General features: G+C 40.0%; 1 protein-coding gene across 1 annotated transcript in view; it reads left to right on the top strand.

Annotated features, from left to right (window-relative positions):
* The window catches only part of DLGAP2 (DLG associated protein 2), a 121,594-nt gene that overhangs the window by 14,968 nt on the left and 82,541 nt on the right, over positions 1–24,085 (top strand). The window contains exons 2-3 of the mRNA XM_018574949.1: positions 6,090–6,298; positions 23,244–23,391. Of these exons, the coding sequence (XP_018430451.1) occupies positions 6,090–6,298; positions 23,244–23,391 (357 nt within the window). The remainder of the gene's footprint in view (positions 1–6,089; positions 6,299–23,243; positions 23,392–24,085) is intronic.

The following is a 24,085-nucleotide window of genomic DNA, read 5'->3' as shown; positions in this document are numbered from 1 at the left end:
ATGTCTCCATGTGGAAAAGAGCTTGAAAAACGTGCATAACGCAAGCCCTCCCTTTGAAGTCTTTTGCAGCTAAAATGCTTGACTCTGCTCCAAAAGAAGCCTGTGTATTTTTTTTGCTACAAGTGACAGAATGCTCAGGGGTGAATAGGAGCCATTGAAATCAATAGTTTTTTTCCCAAGCTTTTCATTTAGTAGGTGGAAAAAGTTAATTGTCCTTCTACTTATATCTCTGTTAGGTCCAATTCACTTCTAGGTGCATTGTTGCAGCTGATTCAGCGTGACAAAGCGCTCTGTCCAAGGAATCCCTTTCATTTCTATGGCCCCTGTACACACTTATGAGTTTTGTCGCAAGTCGAAATCCACCTGTTGCTGGAAATAGTACATGAGCTACTTTGGGGCAAATTTCAGCAGGTTTTGTCCCATAGACTCAATATAAAACACTTGAAAAATGTGCCAAATTCTGCTCACAAAAACATGCTTGCGAAAACAGTCAGAATACGCCCAATAGGTGTTGCCTAGGTGTGAATCCAGCCTCCAAGAGAACTAACTTTTAGTTAGGAGCTTTTCATAACCTTGAAAAGTTTTCCTCCAACTGTTTATTTTTTTGTTGTCTGTGACTTATCTTTTAACTGTCAATACGCATTTGCATTCTTCCCAGTTACTGGGGTTACTAGGGTCAAATGCTTTAATTTATAGAATCATAGCCTGTAAACGAATGAGAAAAGATAAGCATTTAACTACAAATGACTAGTTCTTATATAATATTTAAACTGTAAGAGGGGATTATTGCAAAAAAGTAAAACTGGACTTTTTAGAACTTCATTGAAGGACCTAAAGAAGGGTGAGAATGACTAGAAATGTTCCTTGAATCTGAAATTTGGCAATAAATGGGCTAATCATGTATGGTGAACTGACATTTAGCCCCCATTTACACGTGAGTTTGCAGTGTTTTTTGCCCATTTTGTCAATTTTTTTGCATGTTTTTTAGACATTTGTAGGCTTGAGCTTTTTTGTTTTAGCTAGTTACTAGGAGGAGATGATGGTACTTAGGTGCGGTGCTCCCGAAGAAGTCTATTTGGTAAAAAACAAAAGTATAATTCTGCCTGAAAAAATCTCATGTGCTTTTTCTAACTCCGAGTAGCACTACACAAAGGTGCAAATGGGCACCAATGAAAATTATGGGTTTCTTTATGTTGAGCATTGTTGCACTTTGAGAAACAAAAATGCTCAGGTGTGAATGGGGGCTTAATGGCTTATGGCTAGTTTTGTTCATGCTGTGCACTGCTCGGAATTAGAATCAGAAGCCTTTTATAACTAATACATTTCTCAAGTGAAAGAATTAATGCAACAATGCATATAAGTAAGTATATGAACTAAGGTTGTTTGAGATCTATTCTAGTTCTGTGTGGATTCATGCTCTTATCTTGATACCAAGGCAACACTTGCAGATAAAGCTGATGGGGAGCTAGGTGTGACCGGCTCAACCAAAATTCCTTAATTTAAAGCACTGCTATAAAATACGCATTTCTACAACCTTATCCTACAGCTGCTGAAAATAAAGAACAAGGCTTAAAGGTGAACTTCAGGATTTTTTCTTTTTTTTGTATTCAAGGATATTTTTCAAATCTGCAATGTAAAAATATTGCTGTCATTTTTTATTATTTACACACTCAGGCTGGATAGTATAGCTCTCACTATACTTCTAGCACTTTGCTCTCATACACTGAAGCCACACATTACAAAATACAGCCTAGGGTCTTCCCCTGTCACTCTTTGGGAGAATCCACTTAATCAAAATGATCAGTTTTGCTAAATTGTTATACCTGCTGCAGACTCTTCCCCTTGGATTGGATTGCCAGATTTATCTTGGAATCCAAACGGCCGAGGATCTCCTTTAAAAAGCTATGGCTCCCGAAGAGTGAGGGGGGGCAACCTCCCTAAAATTATATCATACAACCTAGCATGCCTGCTGAGACATGCACTGGATTGGCTGTCAGGTGACTCAATGTACTCCAATACCGATTTGGAAGCAGAACAGATGCCGCCATGGGATCTGAAGGCAATACTACATTGCAAGATCTCATTGCTACCCCAGGGCATTCGAAGCAGCTTTCTATACAGGAACACTATTGTGGTGTGGAGGGAAACCAGGAGAGCATTGGGCTTCTCCCCCTCATGTCTTCCAGGTGCCCCTTTCTGGGCCACCCATTGTTTTCGCAGGGGTTGAATACGCTGCTTTTCATAAATGGAAACAACTGTTTCATCCACAGACATACCGCCCATAATCCTTTTCTGAAATGACCCTGATGTACCATATTCCGACCCATGACTTTTTACATTACATACAACTGAGATTGGCGTGGAAAACTTATCAAGGCACACCTGGAGAACTGTTTGCGGCATCGTTTGTGGATAGCCTTCTTATGTCCAAAACCTACTCCACTTCCACAGTTTATCCCAAGCTCCAAACCTTAGTGTTAGACTGCTATCCTCTTCTAATGTCAAGGAATAGGCAAAGGACTTTGATGACTCTAACTTGGTGAATAAACTCCTCCGAGGATACGCTAAAATTAGAATGGTCATCACAAACGAACTTGGAGGGAGACCCAATTTAAAATTCTACATAGAGCCTATGTCCCATTTTTCAAACCATCCGGGTACTCCATGAATGCTTCCTCGGAGTGACCACTGACTTCTACATGCCCCAAATGTGATCATCAAAGACCAACCCTTCGCCACTGTCTGTGGAGCTGCCCGGTAGTGCATGACTTCTGGTGGGATGTCCTGGAATACATCAATGGTATCCTTTCATGGAAACCTGAGCTTAATCATGCGCTATGTCTGTTTAGCTACCACGAACATACTAGAAAAAAACATGGTGCCCCGAGGTGCAAGGGTATGGACTGGGTCCACATATGTCTCTTGAAAGCAAGAAGATGTCTTATGAGGCATTGGAAATCACCTACAGCACCGACGACTCAGGAACTCACCAAAGACCTTAAACTGCTTCTCTGCAAAGAGAATCTCGATGCAGAACTACACAAAGACACTCGCTCCAAATTCTTTTTCTCCAGGTGGAGACACTTTATAAGTGCGTCCTATTCGGTCACAGAAGTTATGCAAATTTTCAGACCTTTTTGTTACACGAATTGGTATTTGAATGCAGCTGTGTCGAATGCCTTGGGAGTCCTACGAATCGATTCGGACTAAAGGTGCCCATACACTGTACGATTCTCGTACGAGAATCGCGGGGAATCCCGCGATCGTACGAGAATCGTACAGTGTATGGAAGGCGTGCGACCGTTTCTACTGTACGGTCGCACGTCTTCCATCGAACAAGCAGGCTAGAAAACCCGCCAGGAATCGTACGATTCTCGGCGAGTGAGTGGCCTGCTTGTTCGACAACTGACAAACGGGCCGGTGTGCTCACGCGCACACTGCCCGTTTGCCGTCCTCGTAAGCCCGCCCCTCATTGCAGTCATCGCAAGCCCGCCCCTCAAGGGGGCGGGCTTGCGATGGTCGCAAGTACGATCTGCCTGTCCAAGATGGGCAGATCGTACGTTTTTTTAAGTACTTTACAACCATCGCAAGACTAAGGTCTTGCGATGGTTGTACAGTGTATGGCCACCTTGAGGGTTTGCACCCGCTGCGCAACACGGGGTGACTATAGTTGTTTACCCCGGTGGTGCGGGGGACTACTTAATCAGGCCACGAATCAGCTTTGTAGGTCAGCTGGGGAACTCGATGAATGTATCTATGTGCTTACTTTTTCCTTTTACCCTGGGGATGTGTGCTGTAACATTAGCCTGCTTTATTATGTGATAACCTGGATTGTTCTTTGCTGTAAAAATAAAACATTTTTGAAAAAAAAAATACAGCCTAAGACCAAACACAGAGAAGGGTTTTCTGTATAATAAGGGTAACAGCAGAAACTCCTTGATACCTTTAATTTAGAATATTTTAATTGTTGACAGGTTCACTTTAAGGCCTGGGTATTGCAAATTGCAGACATTCAACTCTATTGTTATTGTTACTATTCTGCTATGATATGATGATCAGGATAAAATGTACTGTTCTAACTGTCCTTATTTCATGAAGTGGAAATTCTGCAGCATACCAAGTTGCTTAGCAACTGACATTTGCTTGTGTATACTGCACTCTTTTGATAGGTTCCTATTATGACACTCTTGCTTAAATGATATGAACTCCCCATCAATGTGTTAAGTTTAAAATTAATTGGGCAGCCAGACTAAAGCTTGGCATTTTAGAGGTCTTAGCAATAAATATCATAATACTTATATTACCTTTTGCAGTACTATAATGAACAATGCAGATATTAATTATTTTTACAGCCTTAAACATTTAAACAATACATTCAGGATGGTAAATATATATCTTTTTTTTTACCTATCTTTAATTGACAAAAACACAAGCCTATTAGCACATTGTGTATATTGTGGAGAGTCAGCAGGGCTGATAGCAAAGAAGGGGGTTAACTTGGGAGGGCAGGTACTTCCCCTACAGCCCTTCCTGTTAAAAGGTAACACAGGTGAGAGAGGAGGGGGGAAGCTGAGAGACAGACAGAAAGGTCTGTGTGTGTGTGTGGCTGCTCAGAAGCAAGTGGACTCTATCTTGGTGAGATCACCTAAACGCACTACGCAGTGCAATCTTATTGAAGGACTTTATCTTTATGTTTGATGTTTGCTGAGGAAAGCCTTTTACTTTACCGTTTTGCACGAAGAAAGCTGTTTGTTCTGTTACCGCTGGATGAAATAAAAACTGCTTATTTATATCAGACTGTGTTGAAGACGCATGTGTACCCCTGGGGTTCCCCACAATATATATACTTCCCAACTAAGAATGAACATTAGTGGGCGTGTATTAAACATGAAACAAATTAAAGAGAGTAAGATTTCACACCCCGATTTGTAATTCCTTGAAAGCTGTATTAAGTAAATTCCACTTTTATGTGTGCAAATACCGAAAAGAGAGGGGGCTTTGAAGAAATACTATAACTCTCTTGGTATATAAAAATTAGAAATACATTTATTAGTGTCACATATTTTAAAGCATGAATAAAAGACAATTAAAACATGATTGATCCATTTCACCACGTGATAATAATGTCACATCAATTTGACAATATAATTGTTTTAGTAGAACATGAAAAATGACTCATTCTGGTAACCCGAACATGTTTCGCCCGTCAGGGCTTCTTCAGTGGAAAATATATGTCCTAAATGAGAGGAAACCCATGTAAAGTGAGTTAGAGATTGCACTTTTGTATAAAACATGCATGCATATAAGTTGTTATATCTATAAGCATTCGCAGGCTTATGTGAAGGAGTCCATCAAAATCGTCAGTTGACAACAAAACGCAAAGATGAGGAGAAACCAAGTATATTCCCCTCAATTCAGGCAAAGTAATCACACGGGGGGGGTCATGTCAATGGAGCAGATTGTAGCACTAGGAAGCAAGGGAAACGGCAGTGAGAGAGATGTTGTAAAAGCACAGCAAGAAATGTGTGTAAAAATAAGTAAATAAATATAATAAAAAAAGTGAAATGATGACCTATATTGTGATTCATTATAAGTTAAGGGAGGGCACATTATATTTATACATAATGCAGATGGTGACAGTTGACGATAAAGCTAACTAATGTGAATTAGGATAAACTAGAGAATATTAGGTCCATCCATGGTTAAATTAACCCAGTGAGAATCACACATATGATTAGAATTAAAGCTAATCACTAAGCCCCCTCCTTTTTGGTATTTGCACACCTAAAAGTGGAATTTACCTAATACAGCTTTCAAGGATCTACTTCCCAACTGTCATCTGACAAAAAAGACAAAGATTGGCAACATTCATCAGTGCTGGATTTCTGATGATCATTGATGCACATGTGCTGTATAACAGTGCGGATCCTAATTGTCCATATTTTTATTATAAAATATCAGAAGGCAGGAAAAGGCAACCAAACATTGTGGGTTCTGTGGCATATTCTTGTTCATCAGCTACTGTTCCTAAATGCCTGTGATATCAATTTACATGGGTGCTTTTATAACTATTTATGGTATATTGACAGGTGCCTCAAGATGAGTGGGCAGGGTATCCCTCTGGTGGTAAAGATGACGAGATCCCTTGTCGAAGGATGCGAAGTGGGAGTTATATAAAAGCCATGGAGGAGGACAGTGGAGACTCTGACACAAGCCCTAAAACATCCCCTAAAATGTCAGCAAGGCCTGAACCACTACTGAAATCTATCATGCAGAGATCGCACGGAGAAGTACAAAAGTAAGTTATTTTGAGTTGAAATTGTTGTCGTTGATCGTGGATGGTATTATTGCTATATCAGTTTTTAATATATTTTTTGCACATATGTAGCTACAGTTATATCTGTAAAAACCTAAAAATTTTGTATAGTAAAGCTTATGCCAATACTGTACGCATAATTTAGTGTTAAATGCATCACCTGCTTACTTCTGTGGCTTGAAAGCTTAGCAATTCCTTTGCTGGAGTAACAAGGCCACCAGCTCTGACAATGGACATTATTTTCGCAGTCAGCTTCAATCTATGATGTAGGGATGAGGAGAGGGGAAGGTGTTCTGTAGCCCTAACACACTTCCTGCCCTAGGACAGAATGCGTGTTATGGGTTAGATCACCGGGAGGAAATAAAGGGAAAAAAAGCCTGAAAACATGTACATTAAAGGACTGGTAATCTGTAGTATATTACATTTTTATTCTTGGGTGTAGATACACTTTAAAAGAGAACTATGGGGTAAGAGTTTTTCCCCAAAGTTATCTTTAGGGTCAAGGGAGGACATATACTAACCTCCTCCCGTGACCCAAAGCTCAGTATATAGCGGGCAATATACTGAGAGTGCCGCAGTCAAGTGCAGATCCCAATAATACTGTCTGGATCCACCCAGCTGCGTGAGTGACAGCTGGCTCTGCCTATCTAGAGGCAGAGCCAGCTGTGCCTGCCCCCTCCCCATCCGTTCCTGGAGGATCGGAGAGGGGAGGGGGGAATCCCTGCGGGGAGCAGTGACTGACAGTCACCGCTCTCTGCAGGGAGATGATGACGGTATGTGTTTGCTCACTTCCCCATCAATAGAGCCGACCTGTGACAGCTTCTTTGTCACAGGTCGGCTCCAACTATGAGTGGAAATCACTCACCTCATAGTTCTCCTTTAAGCATTAAGCAGAGTAATTGGGATTGATTTACTAAAAGCAAATAAGCTGATCACTTTTGCAAGGTAATTTTCACTTAGCTCAGTAAATGTGGTAACAATTTACTTTGCAAAGAATACCCAATCACATGCAAGGAAAATAAAAACAAACAACAGTATTTTTGCTTGCACATGATTGGAGAGTGTCACCTTATTCACTAAGCTAAGGGATAATTGCCCTGCAAAATAAACAGCCTATTTGCATTCAGTAAATCAACCCCTATTGTATAAGCTGATCTACTGTCTCAAGTGGATGATTTTTACATTTCTACATTTACTACAATACCAAAATAAAAAATGTGAAAAGTCATAACAAAATGTACTCATAGGTAAACACTACAAACATAAGCTAAATTACAACCCCAATTCCAAAAAAAGTTGTGACGCTGTGTAAAATCTACATAAAAACAAAACGCAATGATTTGCAAATCTCGTAAACCCCTTATTTTTTATCACAATAGAAAATAGAAAAAAACATATCAAATGTTTAAACTGAGAAAATGTACAATTTTAAGAAAAAAATAAGGTCATTTTCAAATTGATGGCAGCAACACTTCTCAAAAAAGTTGGGACAGGGCCATGTATACCACCATGCACCCCCTCTTCTTTTAACAACACTCTGTAAATGTCTGGGAACTGAGGAGACCAGTTGCTGGAGTTTTGGGGAAGGAATGTTGTCCAATTCTTGCCTGATATAGGATTCTGAACTGCTCAACAGTCCTGGGTTTTCTTTGTTGTATTTTTCATTTCAAGATGTGCCAAATCTTTTCATATGGTTAAAGGTATGAACTGCATGCAGGCCAGTAAAGCACCCGGATTCTCCTACTATGAAGCCATGCTATTGTCAAAGATGCAGTATCCATTTTAGCATTGTCCTGCTGAAATATGCAAGGCTTCTGCTGAAAAAGACATTGACTGGAACCTGGATATATCTTTCAGCATTGATGGTGCTTTGCTGCCCATTTCATACACACTAATGCACCTCCATACCATCAGAGATGCAGGGTTTTGAAGTGAGCATGAAGGGCGGAAGGTCCCTCTCCTGTTATATTTTAATGCGTCGGACCACAGAACAGTTTTCCACTTTGTAACAGACCATTTTAAATAAACTTTGGCCCAAGAAGACAGTGGCATTTCTGGATCATGTTTAGATATGGCTTCTTCTTTGCAGGATAGAGCTTTAACATGCATTTTTTGAAAGGCACGGCGAGCTGTGTCCACAGACAGGGATTTTTTTAAGCATTCCTTAGCCCATGCAGTGATGTCCATCACAGAATCATGCCTGTTTTTAATGCAGTGGCGCCTAAGGGCCCAAAGATCACAGGCATCCAATATTGCGTTTCAGCCTTATCCCTTGCACACAGAGATTTCTCCTGATTCTCTGAATCTTTTGATGATATTATGTACTGTAGATTATGATATATTTAAAGTCTTTGCAATTTTATATTGAGGAACATTCAAAGGCGTAACTAGAAACCTCAGGGCCCTGGTGCAAGAAACCATTTTCAAACCGGTTTGAAAGGGATTTATTTTGTGTGTCAGAGGGGAGAGCGGGGTACAAGCATTTACTGATCAGTGATCGATGAGTGTAGATAATTGAGGACAGAGTATGGTTACTATATCCTCAATTATGAATGGATGGGAAGTAATGGGAAGTTATCATTGCCTACCTGGACCTGCTGCAGCTCTCCTCCAGAATCTCCTCACACGGTGCTGTGAGCTGTGCTCCCGAACCCTGTGCCTCCAGGGTCCAGCTCAAGCCAGGACATCCTACAGCGTGGCGTGTATCCCGCCAGGCCTGCTCGGATGCTCCCTCCTCAGTTTCCTGCTGGGAATTGGAGTTCCCTGACAGGCGTCACCCCCTGACAGGCCACACCCCTGCAGCGCTACATCTTCTATTCACTGCTGCCGCAAAAGACACTGCGGGTGGTAGCGGTGAAGAGGGCGGCAGCGGCGCCGCGGGCAGCATGAGTAGCTGCGAGCGGCGGGCCTCCCCTTCTCTCTGCCCCCCCGAACTGGCGGAACACCTGGTCCAGGTCGCAAGTGCGACCCTGGTAGTTCCGCCAGTGCTGAAATTGTTCAACAGTTTTTAGGTGCAGCTTTTCATAGATTGATGATCCTCTGCCCATCTTTACTTTTGAGACACTCTGACTCTCTAACATGCTCTTTTTATACCCAATCATGTTACTGACATGTTGCCAATTAACCTAATTAGTTGCAAAATGTTCTTCCTGCTCCTCCTTGTTAGTACCACATACTTTGCCAGGTTTTTGTTGCCCTGTCTCAACTTTTGTGAGACATGTTGCTGCCAACAATTTCAAAATGACCTTATTTCTTTCTTAAAATGGTACATTTTCTCAGTTTAAACATTTGATATAGCTTCTATTTTCTATTGTGAATAAAATTTGGGTTTATGAGATTTGAAAATCATTGCATTCGGTTTTTATGTAGATTTAAAAAATAAATTTTTTTTTTGAATTGGGGTTGTAGTTGCTTTCTGGAAATATACTATATTTTCACTTCAACACCTCTATATACTATTATATACTGTTCATTATCAAGAGAATCGCAAACAAATCTCCTTTCAAAGTTGAAGTAAAAAGTAATTCAGATACATTTTCTGATCCTGGAAGGAAGTGTTTGGAAACTGTTAAGTCTAATTAGGCAAACGACTGATATTAAGAGAGCTCAGTAATACAGTGGTTACTAATGTGCAGAGAATAGCTTTTCTTTTATTAAATCATCCTCCGTACAAAATGTAAGGGAAGGCATTAAAATCATGTGACTCAAATTTAATTTGAAGCAAATGCTGTTTATCATCAGTAAATAATTCAGCCTTACAATACATTAAGTGAATTAACATTGCAACTACATTTGAAAAACACAGAGGACCAAAAGGAAATGTGATTCAATTAGACTGCAAACAAAAACACACTGACAAAGAGTTTCTGCAGGGAGCTGACTGTCTAGAATTTATTTCATTACAGACATGTGTTTGTTCTTTGTCTTACTATAGCTGGCGTTCATCTAGCAAGACCCTTAACTGGTTTGAATGGCACTTATGAGCACTTACTGTATCCAAGCGCAGTATATATAAACTGTTATGGTTTAAAGGCCAGTTGGTTTTTTAACCGTAATAATTAGTTTGTGTTTTTTTGTGACCGCTATCTTCTGTTATACCACTGCAGTGCAGCCAACATGGTTTAAATTCACACAGGTTAATACGTGATTCCCAGGTATACATGGCTTAAAACTCTTTTTTTATAAGAGTTTCACAAGCAGCAGTTTTTGCCTTCTTGGTTATAGTTCTTGTGTGCGTTGTTGGTGCTTACTGGTGGCCACTTTCTGGCTGTAGTTCGATGTGCGTTCTTGTTAGAGTCATTGCTGTTTCCTGACTGTGGTTGTGGCTGATCCCTGATTAATGCAGAGGTCAGTCTCTGAATGTAATGGATGTCATTTCCTGGCTCTTGTACTAGTCATTATCCCTTAAAGGAGAATTATGGGGATGAGTGAAAAACACTCATCCCATAATTCAAGACGACCTGTGACACTGAAGCTGTCACAGGTCGGCTCTATTGATCGGGTAGTCATTGAACACATACCGCTGATTGCTGACTTCCCGATCCTCTCCCTGCAGAGAGCAGTGACTGTCAGTCATTGCTCCTAGCAGGGATTCCCCCCTCCCCTCTCCGTTTCTCCAGCTATGACTCGAAGAATAGAAGGGGCGGGCACTGTCAATCAGCCAGTGGGGTGGATCACGACAGTATTGTCCGGATTCGTCCCGGCTGCAGCGTGGCACTGCGCTCTCAGCATATAGCATGCATTATCACACTATATACTGAGTTTTGGGTCAGCAAAAGACATTAGTATATGTCCTACTGTGACCCTGAAGATAACTATGGCCAGAAAAGGTTGGCCCATAGTTCTCTTTTAAGTATAGTAGTGGTTAATACCAGAATCTATGTTGTCCACTTCCTATGTTTAGCCATGCTCACACCTTGAGGTTGATTTACTAAAGTTTACTGCTTCCACACAATCAAGCATGTGCTCTTTGGATAAACACCAGCACAGCACAATTAGTCCTCAGAGACACAGAGGTTGTTTTACCAAAGGGCTGTTCACTTTACAAGGAAATTTGCACTTTGCAGTGGAAGTTTCCCATTTGCTTGGATAATGTGGTGAAATTTCACTTTGCCTAGAATATATCCAATCATGTGCAAGAAAAATAAAAGAGCAGTATTTTTTCTTGCACATGATTGGGTGATGGAAGTCAGCAGAGCTTCACATTATTCAACAAACTAAGGGGAAACTCCCCTGCTAAAATTCCCTTGCAGAGTGAGTAGCCTATTTGTCTTTAATAAATCAACCCCCTTGCATCTTGTGCTGGTCTTACGTTTAGTGGTGGTTACTACCTAGTGGTCACCTCCCTGCTTATTCTCATGCTGCTTCCATCAGTATTCCTCTCCCTCTTATCATGCAGGGTTATTGTTAGCTGGGCAGCAAGTAACACACTTCCAACCTGTAATGCGATTATGGGTTTAATATGAAGAGAAAGGGAAGTACTACAGCATTGGAGCAAGGGGGCAGGTTCAGTAAAGATGGAGATATTTTCCAAATTGTACATCCTAAATTGTGTGCATTGTTGGTATTTACATTAATCAACATTTATCCTACCTATATGACCCCTTAAAAGGTAATGCCACCCAGCAATGATAAGTCATCGCTGTATGTTGGATTAGAAATGCCCATCTTTCTATGCTTGCCATTGTGGAGAGACTGGAACTCAGAGCATATAACAATGGCAAGCACTTGTTGTAAGACTCCTGATTTTTTACTTGCATTTGTACTTTATCCTGTCTTTGTATTGTGCTCTGTCTCTTTTGCATCTGGTTACAACCCTGTTGGACCAGGGTTCCAAGAAGTAAGACATTTTCACTCTTCCTACTTACATTTCATACCTGAACATGCCAAGCATTATTGCATTTGTAGGAATGAAGGCAGCAAACAGCTGGTATAATAAAAGTTTGTGTGATTGCTTTTAATCTGAACAACTCATCATGTGTTTTCCTGTCATGCTCACTGGAAGGTGTAATCTACCAATATGTTTTTGTATTGTGGGAGGCAATCAATCCCCCTAGATGATATTCATCAGATAAGAATATACAAAGTATTCTTGATAGTTTTACTGATAATAAATAGGGATGAGTGAAATTGAAAATGTTTAATTTCCCAAACATTCAATAAAAATAACCAGTCACACTTACAGTGGCTGGAGTCTGCTGGGGATGCCGAGGGACTAGTTTCCCATCAGGTCCGCTCTGCTACTGATTAAAAGCAGGCAGCGGGTATGTTCCAAAGTCACTAATCTCTCAAAGTTCCCCATCAGGCTCCAGGCTGTTGGCTAGCTTTAATTCTACATAGTAAGCCACTGAGTTTCACACTGCAGTGTGGCAACCTCAGATCTTCTGCACAACATTACAAAGGAAAATATCCTTTATCATGGTATAGCTACATATTACAGAAGGTGTAGGATTATTTGCAAAGGGATTTTATTCTTTTTTTTCAGACGCAAAACAAGAAAACATTTTTTTTTTCAGCTAAATGGAGAAGAACCTTTCTGAGGCTATTGTTACAATGTATTCCTAACCCAGTAACAAAAGATACCTTCATTTATAGTTATACTTTTGTCTTGAGCTGAGCTTTAAAAAAAAAAGAAGATCACACCAAGTTTAGGGTGGTATAAATGCTTCTGACATTTTCACAAAAAAAAGTGCATGGCATCATTATTCATTTGCTAAATATATCTACAAAACTATTTTGCAGTTTTTGTTCACTTTTGTCAAAATATGGCAGACATGTTAAAAACAATTACCAGGGAAGCTCTATAAAAAGGAAAGACTGCCACATTTGGAGTTCCCCATGAAAAATGGTATTTGGAAGGTTCTGATATATTCAACCCCAATTCCCAAAAAGTTGGGACACTGTGTAAAATCTACATAAAAACCGAATGCAATGATTTTCAAATCTCATAAACCCATATTTTATTCACAGTAGCAAATAGAAGACATATCAAATGTTTTAAGAAAAAAATAAGGTAATTTTCAAATTGATGGCAGCAACACGTCTCAAAAAAGTTGGGACAGATATGATTTCCCCTCTTATTTTAGCAACACTCTGTAAATGTCTGGGAACTGAGGAGGTCAGTTGCTGGAGTTTTGGGAGAGGAATGTTGTCCCATTCTTGCCTAATATAGGATTCTAACTGTTTAAGTGTCCTGGGTCTTTTTTGTCATGTTTTTTTGTTTCAAGATGCACCACATATTTTCAATTGGTGAAAGCTCTGGACTGCAGGCAAGTTAAAGGAGAATTATGGGGTGAGTGAAAAGCACTCATCCCCATAATTCAAGCCGACCTGTGACACTGAAGCTGTCACAGGTCAGCTCTATTGTTCAGGAAGTCAGCAAATACATACCACCGATCGCTGACGTCCTGATCCTTCCCTGCAGAGAGCGGTTGACTGTCAGTCACCGCTCCCTGCAGTTATTCCCCCCTCCCCTCTCCATTTCTCTAGTGCTGACTGGAGGAATGGACAGGGAGGGGACGGCCACAGCTGGCTCTGCTACTAGAGAGGCAGAGCCAGCTGTCAATCAGTCAGCGGGATGGATCTTGACAGTATTGTCAGGATCCGCCCTGGCTGCGGCGTGGCTCTGCGCTGTCAGCATATAGCGGACAATAGCCCACTCTATACTGAGTTTTGGGTCACCAGAGGACATTAGTATATGTCCTCCTGTGACCCTAAAAAGAACTATGGCTAAAAAGTGTTAGGCCATAGTTCTCCTCTAAGCACCCAGACTCTACTACGAAGCCACGCTGTTGTCATAGATGCAGTATGCCGTTTAGCATTGTCTTGCTGAAAGATGCAAGGCCTTCCCTGAAAAATATGTCGTTCGGATGAGAGCATATGTTGTTTTAAAACCTGGATATATTTTTCAGCATTAATGGAGCCTTTCCAGATGTGCAAGTTTCCCATTCCATACACACTATTGCACTTTCATAGCATCAGGGATACAGGCTTTTAAAATGAGCATGGAAAACAAGGCGGAAGGTCCCTCTCCTCTTTAGTCCAGAGGACAGGGTGCCCATGGTTGCCAAAAAAGAATGTCAAATTTTGATTCGTCTGACCACAGGACAGTTTTACACTTTGCGACAGACCATTTTTAAAAAACATTTTTTTAGCAAATTTGTTTATTGAAAGATATGCATGAATAAATGTAATAAAACAAATCTATAACCAGAATAACGATATATTAAAATAGCATTATAGACAGTTCTCGTATGTGATTGGGGACAGAGCCTCAGAGGTCCTTGGGTGTAATAGGTGTAAGTCACTTGGGTTGGTGAAGGTGATGGGGGAAAGGTCCCCCTGTTTATCAGCAGTCGGCCTGTGGTGGTCAGAATAAACGAGTTCAGGTCAGATTTATGGTTCACAGACAAGTCTTTGTGAATGAAGTCGACAGACCATTTTAAATGAGCTTTGGCCCAGAGAAGATTGAGGCATTTCTGGATCATGTTCAGATATGGCTTCTTCTTTGCATGATAGAGCTTTAACTGCCATTTTTGGATGACACAGCAAACTGTTCACAGACAGTGATTTTTGGAAGTATTCCTAAGCCTATGCAGTGATGTCCAACACAGATTAATGCCGGTCTTTAATGCATTGCCATCTGATGGCCTAAAGATCACGGGCATCCAATATTGCATTTCGGCTTTGTCGCTTGCGTGCAGATTTTTTAGATGCAGCTTTTCATAGATTGGTAAACCTCTGCCCATCTTTACTTCTGAGACGCTCTGACTCTCTAAGATGCTCTTTTTATACCCAATCATGTTACTGACCTATTGCCAATTAACCTAATTAGTTGCAAAATGTTCTTTCAGCTCTTCCTTGTTAGTACTACTTACTTTGCCAGCTTTTTGTTGCCCTGTCCCAACTTTTTGGAGAGGTGTTGCTGCCATCAATTTCAAAATTACGTAATTTTTTATGAGATTTGCAAATCATTGCATTCTGTTTTTATGTATATTTTACACAACGTCCCAATGTTTTTGGAATTGGGGTTGTGTGTATATATGTATATACCGTGTTTCCCTGAAAATAAGACCTACCCCGAAAATAAGACCTAGTGCTAACTTCAGGGATTTCTGTAATATAAGACCTACCCTGAAAATAAGACCTAGTTTGGCGGTAGGGGTGCACATGTATTGCTGCATACAAGCAGCCAGCAAGGGGTCTGAGTGTAAAAATCAATGATATGTGCAGCTTGTCTCCTGTGTGCATGTACGGTCTAATAAAATGTCACGATCACAAAGCTCCCTCCCTCCCGCTGGCCCGTCTGCCCGCCGGTCCTCCCTTCTGCAAGCCGTTCCGCCCGACTGCCTCGGCTTTTAGTATGCCTGGACGGCATCAGAGATCTCCAGACAGCTGCTGCCAGGTACCATACTGTGTGGCAGTCACAGTACCATTCTTTCACTCCCCTTCTCCAGTACTGTATGATACAGTACATTACATACCAGTATCTCTGCTCTGTGTGGCAGTCACAGTCCTGATTTCTGTACATACCGTTTTTCCCCGAAAATAAGACATAGTGTGTTTTTTTGGGGTGAAAAAATATAAGACAGTGTCTTATTATCGGGGGAAACACGGTATATATACTGTATATGTATGTATTACCAAGTCATCATTGCTAATGCAAAGCCGCAAAGCAATGTTGTTATTGCTCTATTTTATTTTTAAAACAATAAGGCTATAAAGGGGTAATTTTTGGGCACCAGAACACGATAGTTGACAGGAGATTACATAACCCTCAGGAGCCATTTAAGCATTTGGCAGCCTTAAAAACCACTTAATACGATATAATAATGTTTGCTTTTTCCATTGACTCCTACTTTTTTCCAAAAAGGTAACATTTTGCTGAGATCCCCCATGTTTTGCCTACATTTCAGGAAAATTAAAGCTCTCCATTTTGCTTGTTCCTAATCACTAATGTAAATTTTCTTTCCTGAAAAAAATCCATAAATTCTTTGCCTCTTGTCAGGTCACACTTATGTCCTGTAAGTGCAATAATACAAACTGCTGCATAAGTGGTATTATTTCACTGCAACCTGGGAACACCTGCATGTAGATACGCAAGCATTTTCTTAATGCCACATTTATTCTTCAAATTGATCATTTACATATATTATCTTGTCAACATTTCTTGGATCTTTAACACTGGCACACATGGGAAATCTTAAAGAGCACACATTTTAGCCTGGTGAAAAGGGTTGTTAAGTTTTGCATATTTAATGGTTTGAATGCATTTCAGTAAAATTAAAGATGTGTGGATATTTTTTACATTTGCGGTAACTTAGCATCTGTTTCATACAGCTCAGCAAGATAGTATAGTGTATTTCCACTTATGCAGTCAAATTTGAGAAACCCCCTCTACATGCTGATTATGTTTTCCCTTTCACACAGCATACCAAAATTGTTTTGTTTTTTTAATGTTCTAATGTTTTTAGTTCTTTAGCTTTATTCACAGGGCTATATGCAGCTTGGAACTGTTCAGAATAACTTGCAATGTGCAATTAGGGGGCAATGTGCATTACCAAACAATGTACCACCCAAGCCTTGAACCTTCAACCCTTTGTTAGGACATTTAGGGGTCTATTCACTAAGCTGCCATAGGCAGTCGAGAGAATGACCGACCTAAAGCAAAGTGAGCCGAACGCTGTTCGGCTATTAACTTCAGGCTGGTATGGCTGATTTCAGCCATATATCGGCTGAAATCAGCCATACATCGGGTGGCTTCGCATGGCTTCAGGTCGGCCGAACATGCTCAGCAAGTTCGGCCGACCCAAAGTGCAGAAGGAGTTCGACTCAGCCGAACCAACATCTGGATCGGCTGAGCCGAACCTCCGGCAGGCTACTCGCTGCTGTTCGGTCTATTCTCATAGATGCCAAACATATGGATAGAGATGAAAGAAACTCACGTTGCCGCAACACATGGAAATGCAACATATACATGTTAGCGCACTGCGGCACCATTCATTTTCAGTGACATGTCAATGCAAAAAGGGAATGCACCTGTTTTGTAGCACACTGTAACCAACTACCCTGTATTGTGGTGCACTGTGTTACCAAAATTGTTGCAAGTCTGAATTGCGGTCCCTTTCAATGCTTTGACAGCTCTTTTAAATAAATGCGGGTTAATGTGCATTTACAGATAACACTTCAGGGGGGTGGTTGATTTCTGCATCCTCCTGCACATTCTGTGGTTCCTCTTGCCAGCCCCTGCAGGACACAATAGTGATTTATACAGTATATAGGTGGCTTCCATTTTCTGGCTTTGCTGTGTGGCAGGGTTTTATGAAGTACAAAAGTGACTGAACAGCATTACAAATATTTTGTCAGTTAAATTATTTACATATGTATTTGAATTGTGTATGTAGCTGCTTTGTGCTAGTTACATTTATCTGGCATCATATCAAAAGTCAGGACAACTGTGCAGTGACTTGTCAGTCAACTTCCTTAACAGATATTAAACATTAAAACACCATTTGTTTAAACATTATTCCAAAGTTCACAGTGCTGTTTAATTCTTTGAAATGCTCTACCCAATGCATTTTTCTGCACTTGCAGTTTTGACAAGTCTTTTGCTGTGCTCTGGAATCTGATGAAAAATGGGTTTTTAAGTTCTTTGAAGAGAGCAATTTCTCATTCATTATCTTGCAGCTGCCTGGCTCTTGTACTTCCCCTTCCTCAATCAATTATAACTGAATAAGAAGCTGATTATGGCTCATTATCACTGCAGTCAGGGATAGGCGTTTTTATAAATACAGACGGCTCTGCTATAATGAGATTGTTGCGTTGTCCTGGAAGATAGTGTTAAGCAAAATCATATTATAAAAATGATGGAGTCAATGATGGAGTTGGGGGAAAATTCACCTAAAGGTAAAGCTCTGGGGACACACGAAACATAGAGCACCTCAAAACATAGAAAGTGACAATGTATAGTCTACTAGAGATTGTGCCTTTTGTAACAGTGCATAAAAATATTGCACAGGTCTGTAAGATGTGTATGACCTTACTTATAGGTGGTACTTGCTGGTGCCATTTTTTGGCATGGCTTTAGGACTATGGGGTGTTACATATATTTTTATGCTATAAAACCCTTTTTGTGAGGCAAGTGAATTGGTCTGTAATACTGGGTGATATCAGTGGTTATTGATGGCTTATTGGCCGGAGGACATCAGGTGTAACACACCTCTAGTCCTAGGGTGGCAACTTACACTCACCATACTGTATCTATGGAGGAGTAGCATTGTCACCCTAGGACAAGACTCCACATTGCTAACTAAGGAGAATGCATTCACCAGTTACTGGCTCACTAGGCAAAAATATAGCAAACGAAGCCTGAAAATAAAAGAACACTAATGTGGCAACTTTCCTGATGCTTGCTGCTTTGTCTTGTAAGGGACAACATTCAAGGGAGTAAAATAAAGTTGCTGTGATAGAACTGTGCTACTGTAAACTACTAACACAAATGCTTTGAAAAACCGCAGTGTTGTTTTCTTGACACTTTCAAACCTTTGACCCTTACCCTTTGACCCTTAACCTTTACCCATTGACCTGTGAGTCAGATCAGAAACAGTATCTACTATGTTGAATGTACCTTGTATCTATATAGTAAATATTAACCAAGCAGTGTATATCCATGCAAAGGCAGCTGAATAGAAGTCCTCTTTCAGTCTTTTTCTCAGGAATGTTTATGTGGTCAGCGCAGGGACAGGCAGTCCATCCATATGCCATGTCATAGTCATGACTTAAGGATGCACTGCCTCTAGGGAAAAGGTTCCATTTTGAAGACAATATAGAACTATGATTAGCAAAGTTTGAAGCCCCAGTGTTTACTGCCTCCACACAATCAATCATGTGCTCTTGGCAAAAACATAAGCCAATAATTAGAATTTCTCAGCGATATAGGGGTTGATTTACTGTTTACTTTGCAAGAAAATTTGCACGTCAGGGGAAGTGTCGCTTAGCTTGGCGAATGTGTTGACATTTCACTTTGTACATAATGCCCAATCATGTGCAAGGAAACTTTTAAAAAAACTGGATTTTTGCTTGCACATGATTGGAAGATGGAAGTCAACAGAGCTTTACCACATTAACTTAACTAAGAGGTATTTTGCCCTGCAATGTGCAAATTCCCTTGAAAAGTGAACCACCCATTTGCCTTTAGTAAATCAACCCCTTGTTTCAGCTGCACATTGAAGAATTGTAAAAGTTGTTGAATTTTTTTGATTCAAGCCATTAGAGTAATAAACTCAGAGTTCAGCCTGAGTAAAGCTTTTGCTACTGTGTTATAGCCATGTACATTCTGATAATTACAAACCATGCTCCAAACTCCAGCATCACATTCAACATTTGGGAAATCAAAATCTCCAGGATCTCCTCATCTCCTCTGTTGAGAAAAGTCTGTTGTACGGAGCTCAGGTTAAATTTACACCATATACTGTAATACACACATTCTCCTCCAACTCCTCCCCTTCAAAAGGCACTAACATTTTTCTCTTAGACTGAGTATGTGAAAGGAAACAACTTTTGTTCTCTGCTTTCTCTTTAAAAAAAAACATAATATTATTTGAATCCTGTGTCATAGATGCCAGCTAAAAAAAAAAAAAAAAATTATACCAAACCATTCTAGATACCATCGCATGTCTGGCCAAGGGGTTCTACTGGCCTCAAAATGTTGCTCTATTTAATCTCTTCAAGAAAAATGTGGACTTTATAAAAGATCCATGGTGTGCTGGTGACATATTCTGTCCCAAACAATTATAGGCACCCATTATAAAGAAAAATAGCATAGCATTCAATGGCGTGAATATAGCTAGGAAAAGATGATATAGCAGAGAGCAGAAGAAAGGACATTAAAGAACTCAAATACAAGAGTCAAAAAAATTAATTCATTGCCATTTAGGAGTTCCCACCTCCCCTTACTCCAGCTACTATTTACTATTCTGCTGCCCTACGTATTTGTTAAACTTAGTCAGAACTGGGCAACATGTGCTGGTAAACAATTCACTGACAGAGAAGTAACAGAATGTGCTTTTCTAGGTTATTAGAGAACAACTCCAAGAAGTGCTATTTATATTTAAACTAATCTTAAACACAGTACAACTCCTCTACACTACTTACTAGCAAGTATAAACCATACAAAAATTAAAGAAAAAAAAACAAACAGTTTCCGCTTCATTCCCATCCAACTTGAATGGGCTGCCACGAGACGTGTGACTGTGCCTACGTCAAGTACATGATTTACATATTACTCCTCTCCCTCTTTTCTGTGGGCAATTCATGATTCACACACAGACAATAATTATCTTTAGGTTTGCCAGGACAACTGATTTGCATATTTAGATGTACATATTCAGACATGAAAAAGTACTAAAATATATTTGCACATATTCACTTTAAAGTAACACTAAACTCAGTAGTTAAATCCTAAAAATGCATTCAAGTACCTTAACTATTAACAGAAATGTAGCTTATTTGTGCATCACTTGGCTGTAAATCCTCAAATCATCTCTGAATTGGTGCTGACACTGTTCTTCCTTCTAGAGGGTGGCTACTTTTGTTCCCCATGGTCCCTGTGTGTGTAATAAAGTAGCCACCACTACAAGCTTACTCCCGTAATAGACTACAATCTCAATACAAATTAGTAAACCACATGAGATTGTAGTGAGCTTGGAGTGGTAGCTACTTTATAACACACACAGGGACCATGGGGAACATAAGCAGCCACCCTCCAGATGGAAGGACAGTGTCAGCACCATTTCAGAAATAATTTGAGTATCTACAGTGGAGTGATACACAAATAAGCTACATGTTTGGTAATACTTAAGGGACTTAAATGCATTTTTAAGATTAAACTCTTGAGTTTGTTGTCACTTACCCTTCCTTCACACCCACACTGCTCCATTCTGGAAGCAAAGTGACATACAAGTAATTCCAGGTATGGGGGAGTATATAACTTGCTTTCCTTCGTCCCATGTTGGGCCCTGGTGTTAGGTAATTGACCATTCAGGCACCCAGTGACTTTTCATTTGAATGGGTAGAAAGTCAATGACTTTGAACTCACACATGGCTTTTTCTCCTCACTCAAGACAATTGAACTAATCTGCAGTGGAGCAAAGGGGAGGTAAGTATAAGCTGCTGCAGCATTAAAGTGAACCTGTTGTTTTGTCCTTAATGGGCATAGCACAGGTTCACAGTAATGTGTGGGCCAGCTTCTTCTTGGTAAGTGTCAGTTAATGCGGGTATCTCATAGTAGCATGTCCTTGATAATGTTTATTACATCACATAAAAGTATTTGTTTTTTATATTTCTTTAAGTGGGCAATCTCCAGTGTTGTTACCATTAGTAGTAAAGTCACACTACTGCCAGATCTATGCCAGATATGTCTTCCTTTGCTTCCATTCACTCTTTCTGTCTTTTTACCATAACATTCCCTGAAACATTTCATGAGCAGTGCATATAAATAGATGCTTATTTTTATCACTCATAAATATGTTGCTCTGTTATGGGATCCTAGCTTGCTAAACTGGCTTATGTAAGAGCTCTATGTCACAAATTCTTTGCCAGCAACATTAAAGTATTTATTTCAGTTTATTGTCTGAAATATTTGAGATCTACTGTATTCTACGAGAGCTAACCACTTCTCATTATGACATACAAGTGCATTATGTAAAACGTATGGCCAGTTGTATTTGTTGCAGTATAATCAGTTCACATTGTACAAGGTGTCATTATAGCAGAGCTTTCTCTAATTAATTGTATTCTGACTTACTGACATTACTTAAAGTTATAATTATTTTTGAAGAGCACAAGTCATAGTTGCAAAATTCCCTTAAAAGCAATGACATGACTCCTCTTAATTGTCTGGTGACTAACATCCTTCTTCAAAAGTGAGCATCATACAGCTACCAGACTGAATCATTTTCTAGTGTAGGTTGAAGCGGTGCTTCACTGTACTGTATGTGGCCAACTGATTGAATTAAGCCTGCTTCCAGTGCAGAGTATTAGCTATGGCTATGACTTACTAAAGTCAAATGGGCTGCAAGGGTATTTTTTAATTTGCAAGGGGAGCTTCCCTTAGTGAATGTGGTAGAAATTTACTTTGCAGGGAATACTCACATGCAAGCGCAAAAAAACCCCCCAAAAATAGTATTTATGTTTGCACATGATTGGATGATGGACGTTAGCAGAGCTTCACCTTATTTACTAAGCTAAGGAAACATTCCCTTGCAAAGTGAACATCCTATTTGCCTTTAGTAAATCAACTTCTAGTCCTAGCTATTTAGGAAGAGACATGGCAGAGTTCATTTAAAATGGAAGCTAGAAAACCAAATAAGCCTCTAATTATTTTGCAATAGGGCATTGTACATAGTTGCATCCTTGCCTTGCTTTTGTAACTTTCCTCATGCTTACCTTCATCCTTTGACTAGCAGAATGATTTATGTCTATTCTACTTTACATACCTTTTGCCAGCCATGATTTTTGACCCTTGGAAGTCAAATGACTTAATAAATGTATTGTAAGCTGAAAGGAACATAAGCTACTATTGTTTTTCAATGAACTTATACTAGCATTTGCATTAAAAAAATACAGCTGTCAAGTAGGGTTATTAAGTGTGTGCAGTTCTACACACCTGAGCTCACACTGCTTTGTATACTAAACACGGAATGCAATTTATCTTCCATTCTTGCCTTCTTAAACAATAAAGAATGAAATTGCTGTTACGACTGTTTTCTAAGCTGAATACGTAAATAGAATTTTCAGAAACTATACAATCGTATTTAGCAGTGTACCTGAAATAGATGGATGAGACAAGAGGAATAAAATACGTTTTATGCATGAACGGGGACGATATTCTCATTTAGAATCTATCAACACTGTCTTTTGTGTTTTGTAGCCAGAGTTACCTACAAGCAGCAAGTGAAATGCCTGCGGGACATGTCCTGGACCCATCAGGAAACTATAACTCTCCAAAATTTCGTTCAAGGAACCAGAGCTACATGAGAGCTGTCAGTACGCTTAGCCAGGCCAGCTGTGTCAGTCAGGTAGAACACCGGCTATCTTTCCTCTATTATTAATACATATTGTGCTATGTATGCAGGTCTCACACACTAATGAGTCAACTCCCTTATGGTTTGCAAGACATTATGGCCGCCCGCTGCTCAGTTTTCAATGTATTATTTTACTGTCTTTGCTGTGGAAATCCTATCAAGTCCAAGAATTCAAAGAGTTTGTATAACTTACACAAACTATTGCAGCTTTTCCAATCATGTAATTGTTAGAGTATATAAATATTTGAGAAGTAACATAATACAATACTCAGCTTTCTTATGAAATCTACCAACGTATCAGATTAAAGGAAAAATTTAGTTTAGAGGAAAAAGTAAGCTACAAAGAAGATACTTTAAAGCCTAACTGAAGTCTCACACATGTATATCTATGTAAAGTCCTGTACTCCAACATGTTATAATTTGTGACTGATTTTTGCATGGAACCCATCACATTTAAATTCAGTGAGATTAATTCATAGGCATACAACATAATAGATAGATTTCAACATTTCTAAAGAGCATTTGACCTCTATGGGGTCTATTCACGAAGCTGCCGAAGGATCTGGCCGTAGCTTCGGCCGATCCTTTGGCTAGCTTCGGCCCCAGGACCCCTTCGGTTCAGTAGAACCGAAGGGGTGCTGTACGGGCTATTCACAATAGCCCGTACAGCTCCCGATCATGGCCGAGC

Source organism: Nanorana parkeri, unplaced genomic scaffold (assembly GCF_000935625.1).
Source record: "Nanorana parkeri isolate BGI_ZX_2015 unplaced genomic scaffold, ASM93562v1 scaffold51, whole genome shotgun sequence".
NCBI lineage: Eukaryota > Metazoa > Chordata > Amphibia > Anura > Dicroglossidae > Nanorana > Nanorana parkeri.
Note: the sequence above shows the minus strand (reverse complement) of the source record. Positions and strands in the feature narration are given on the sequence as shown.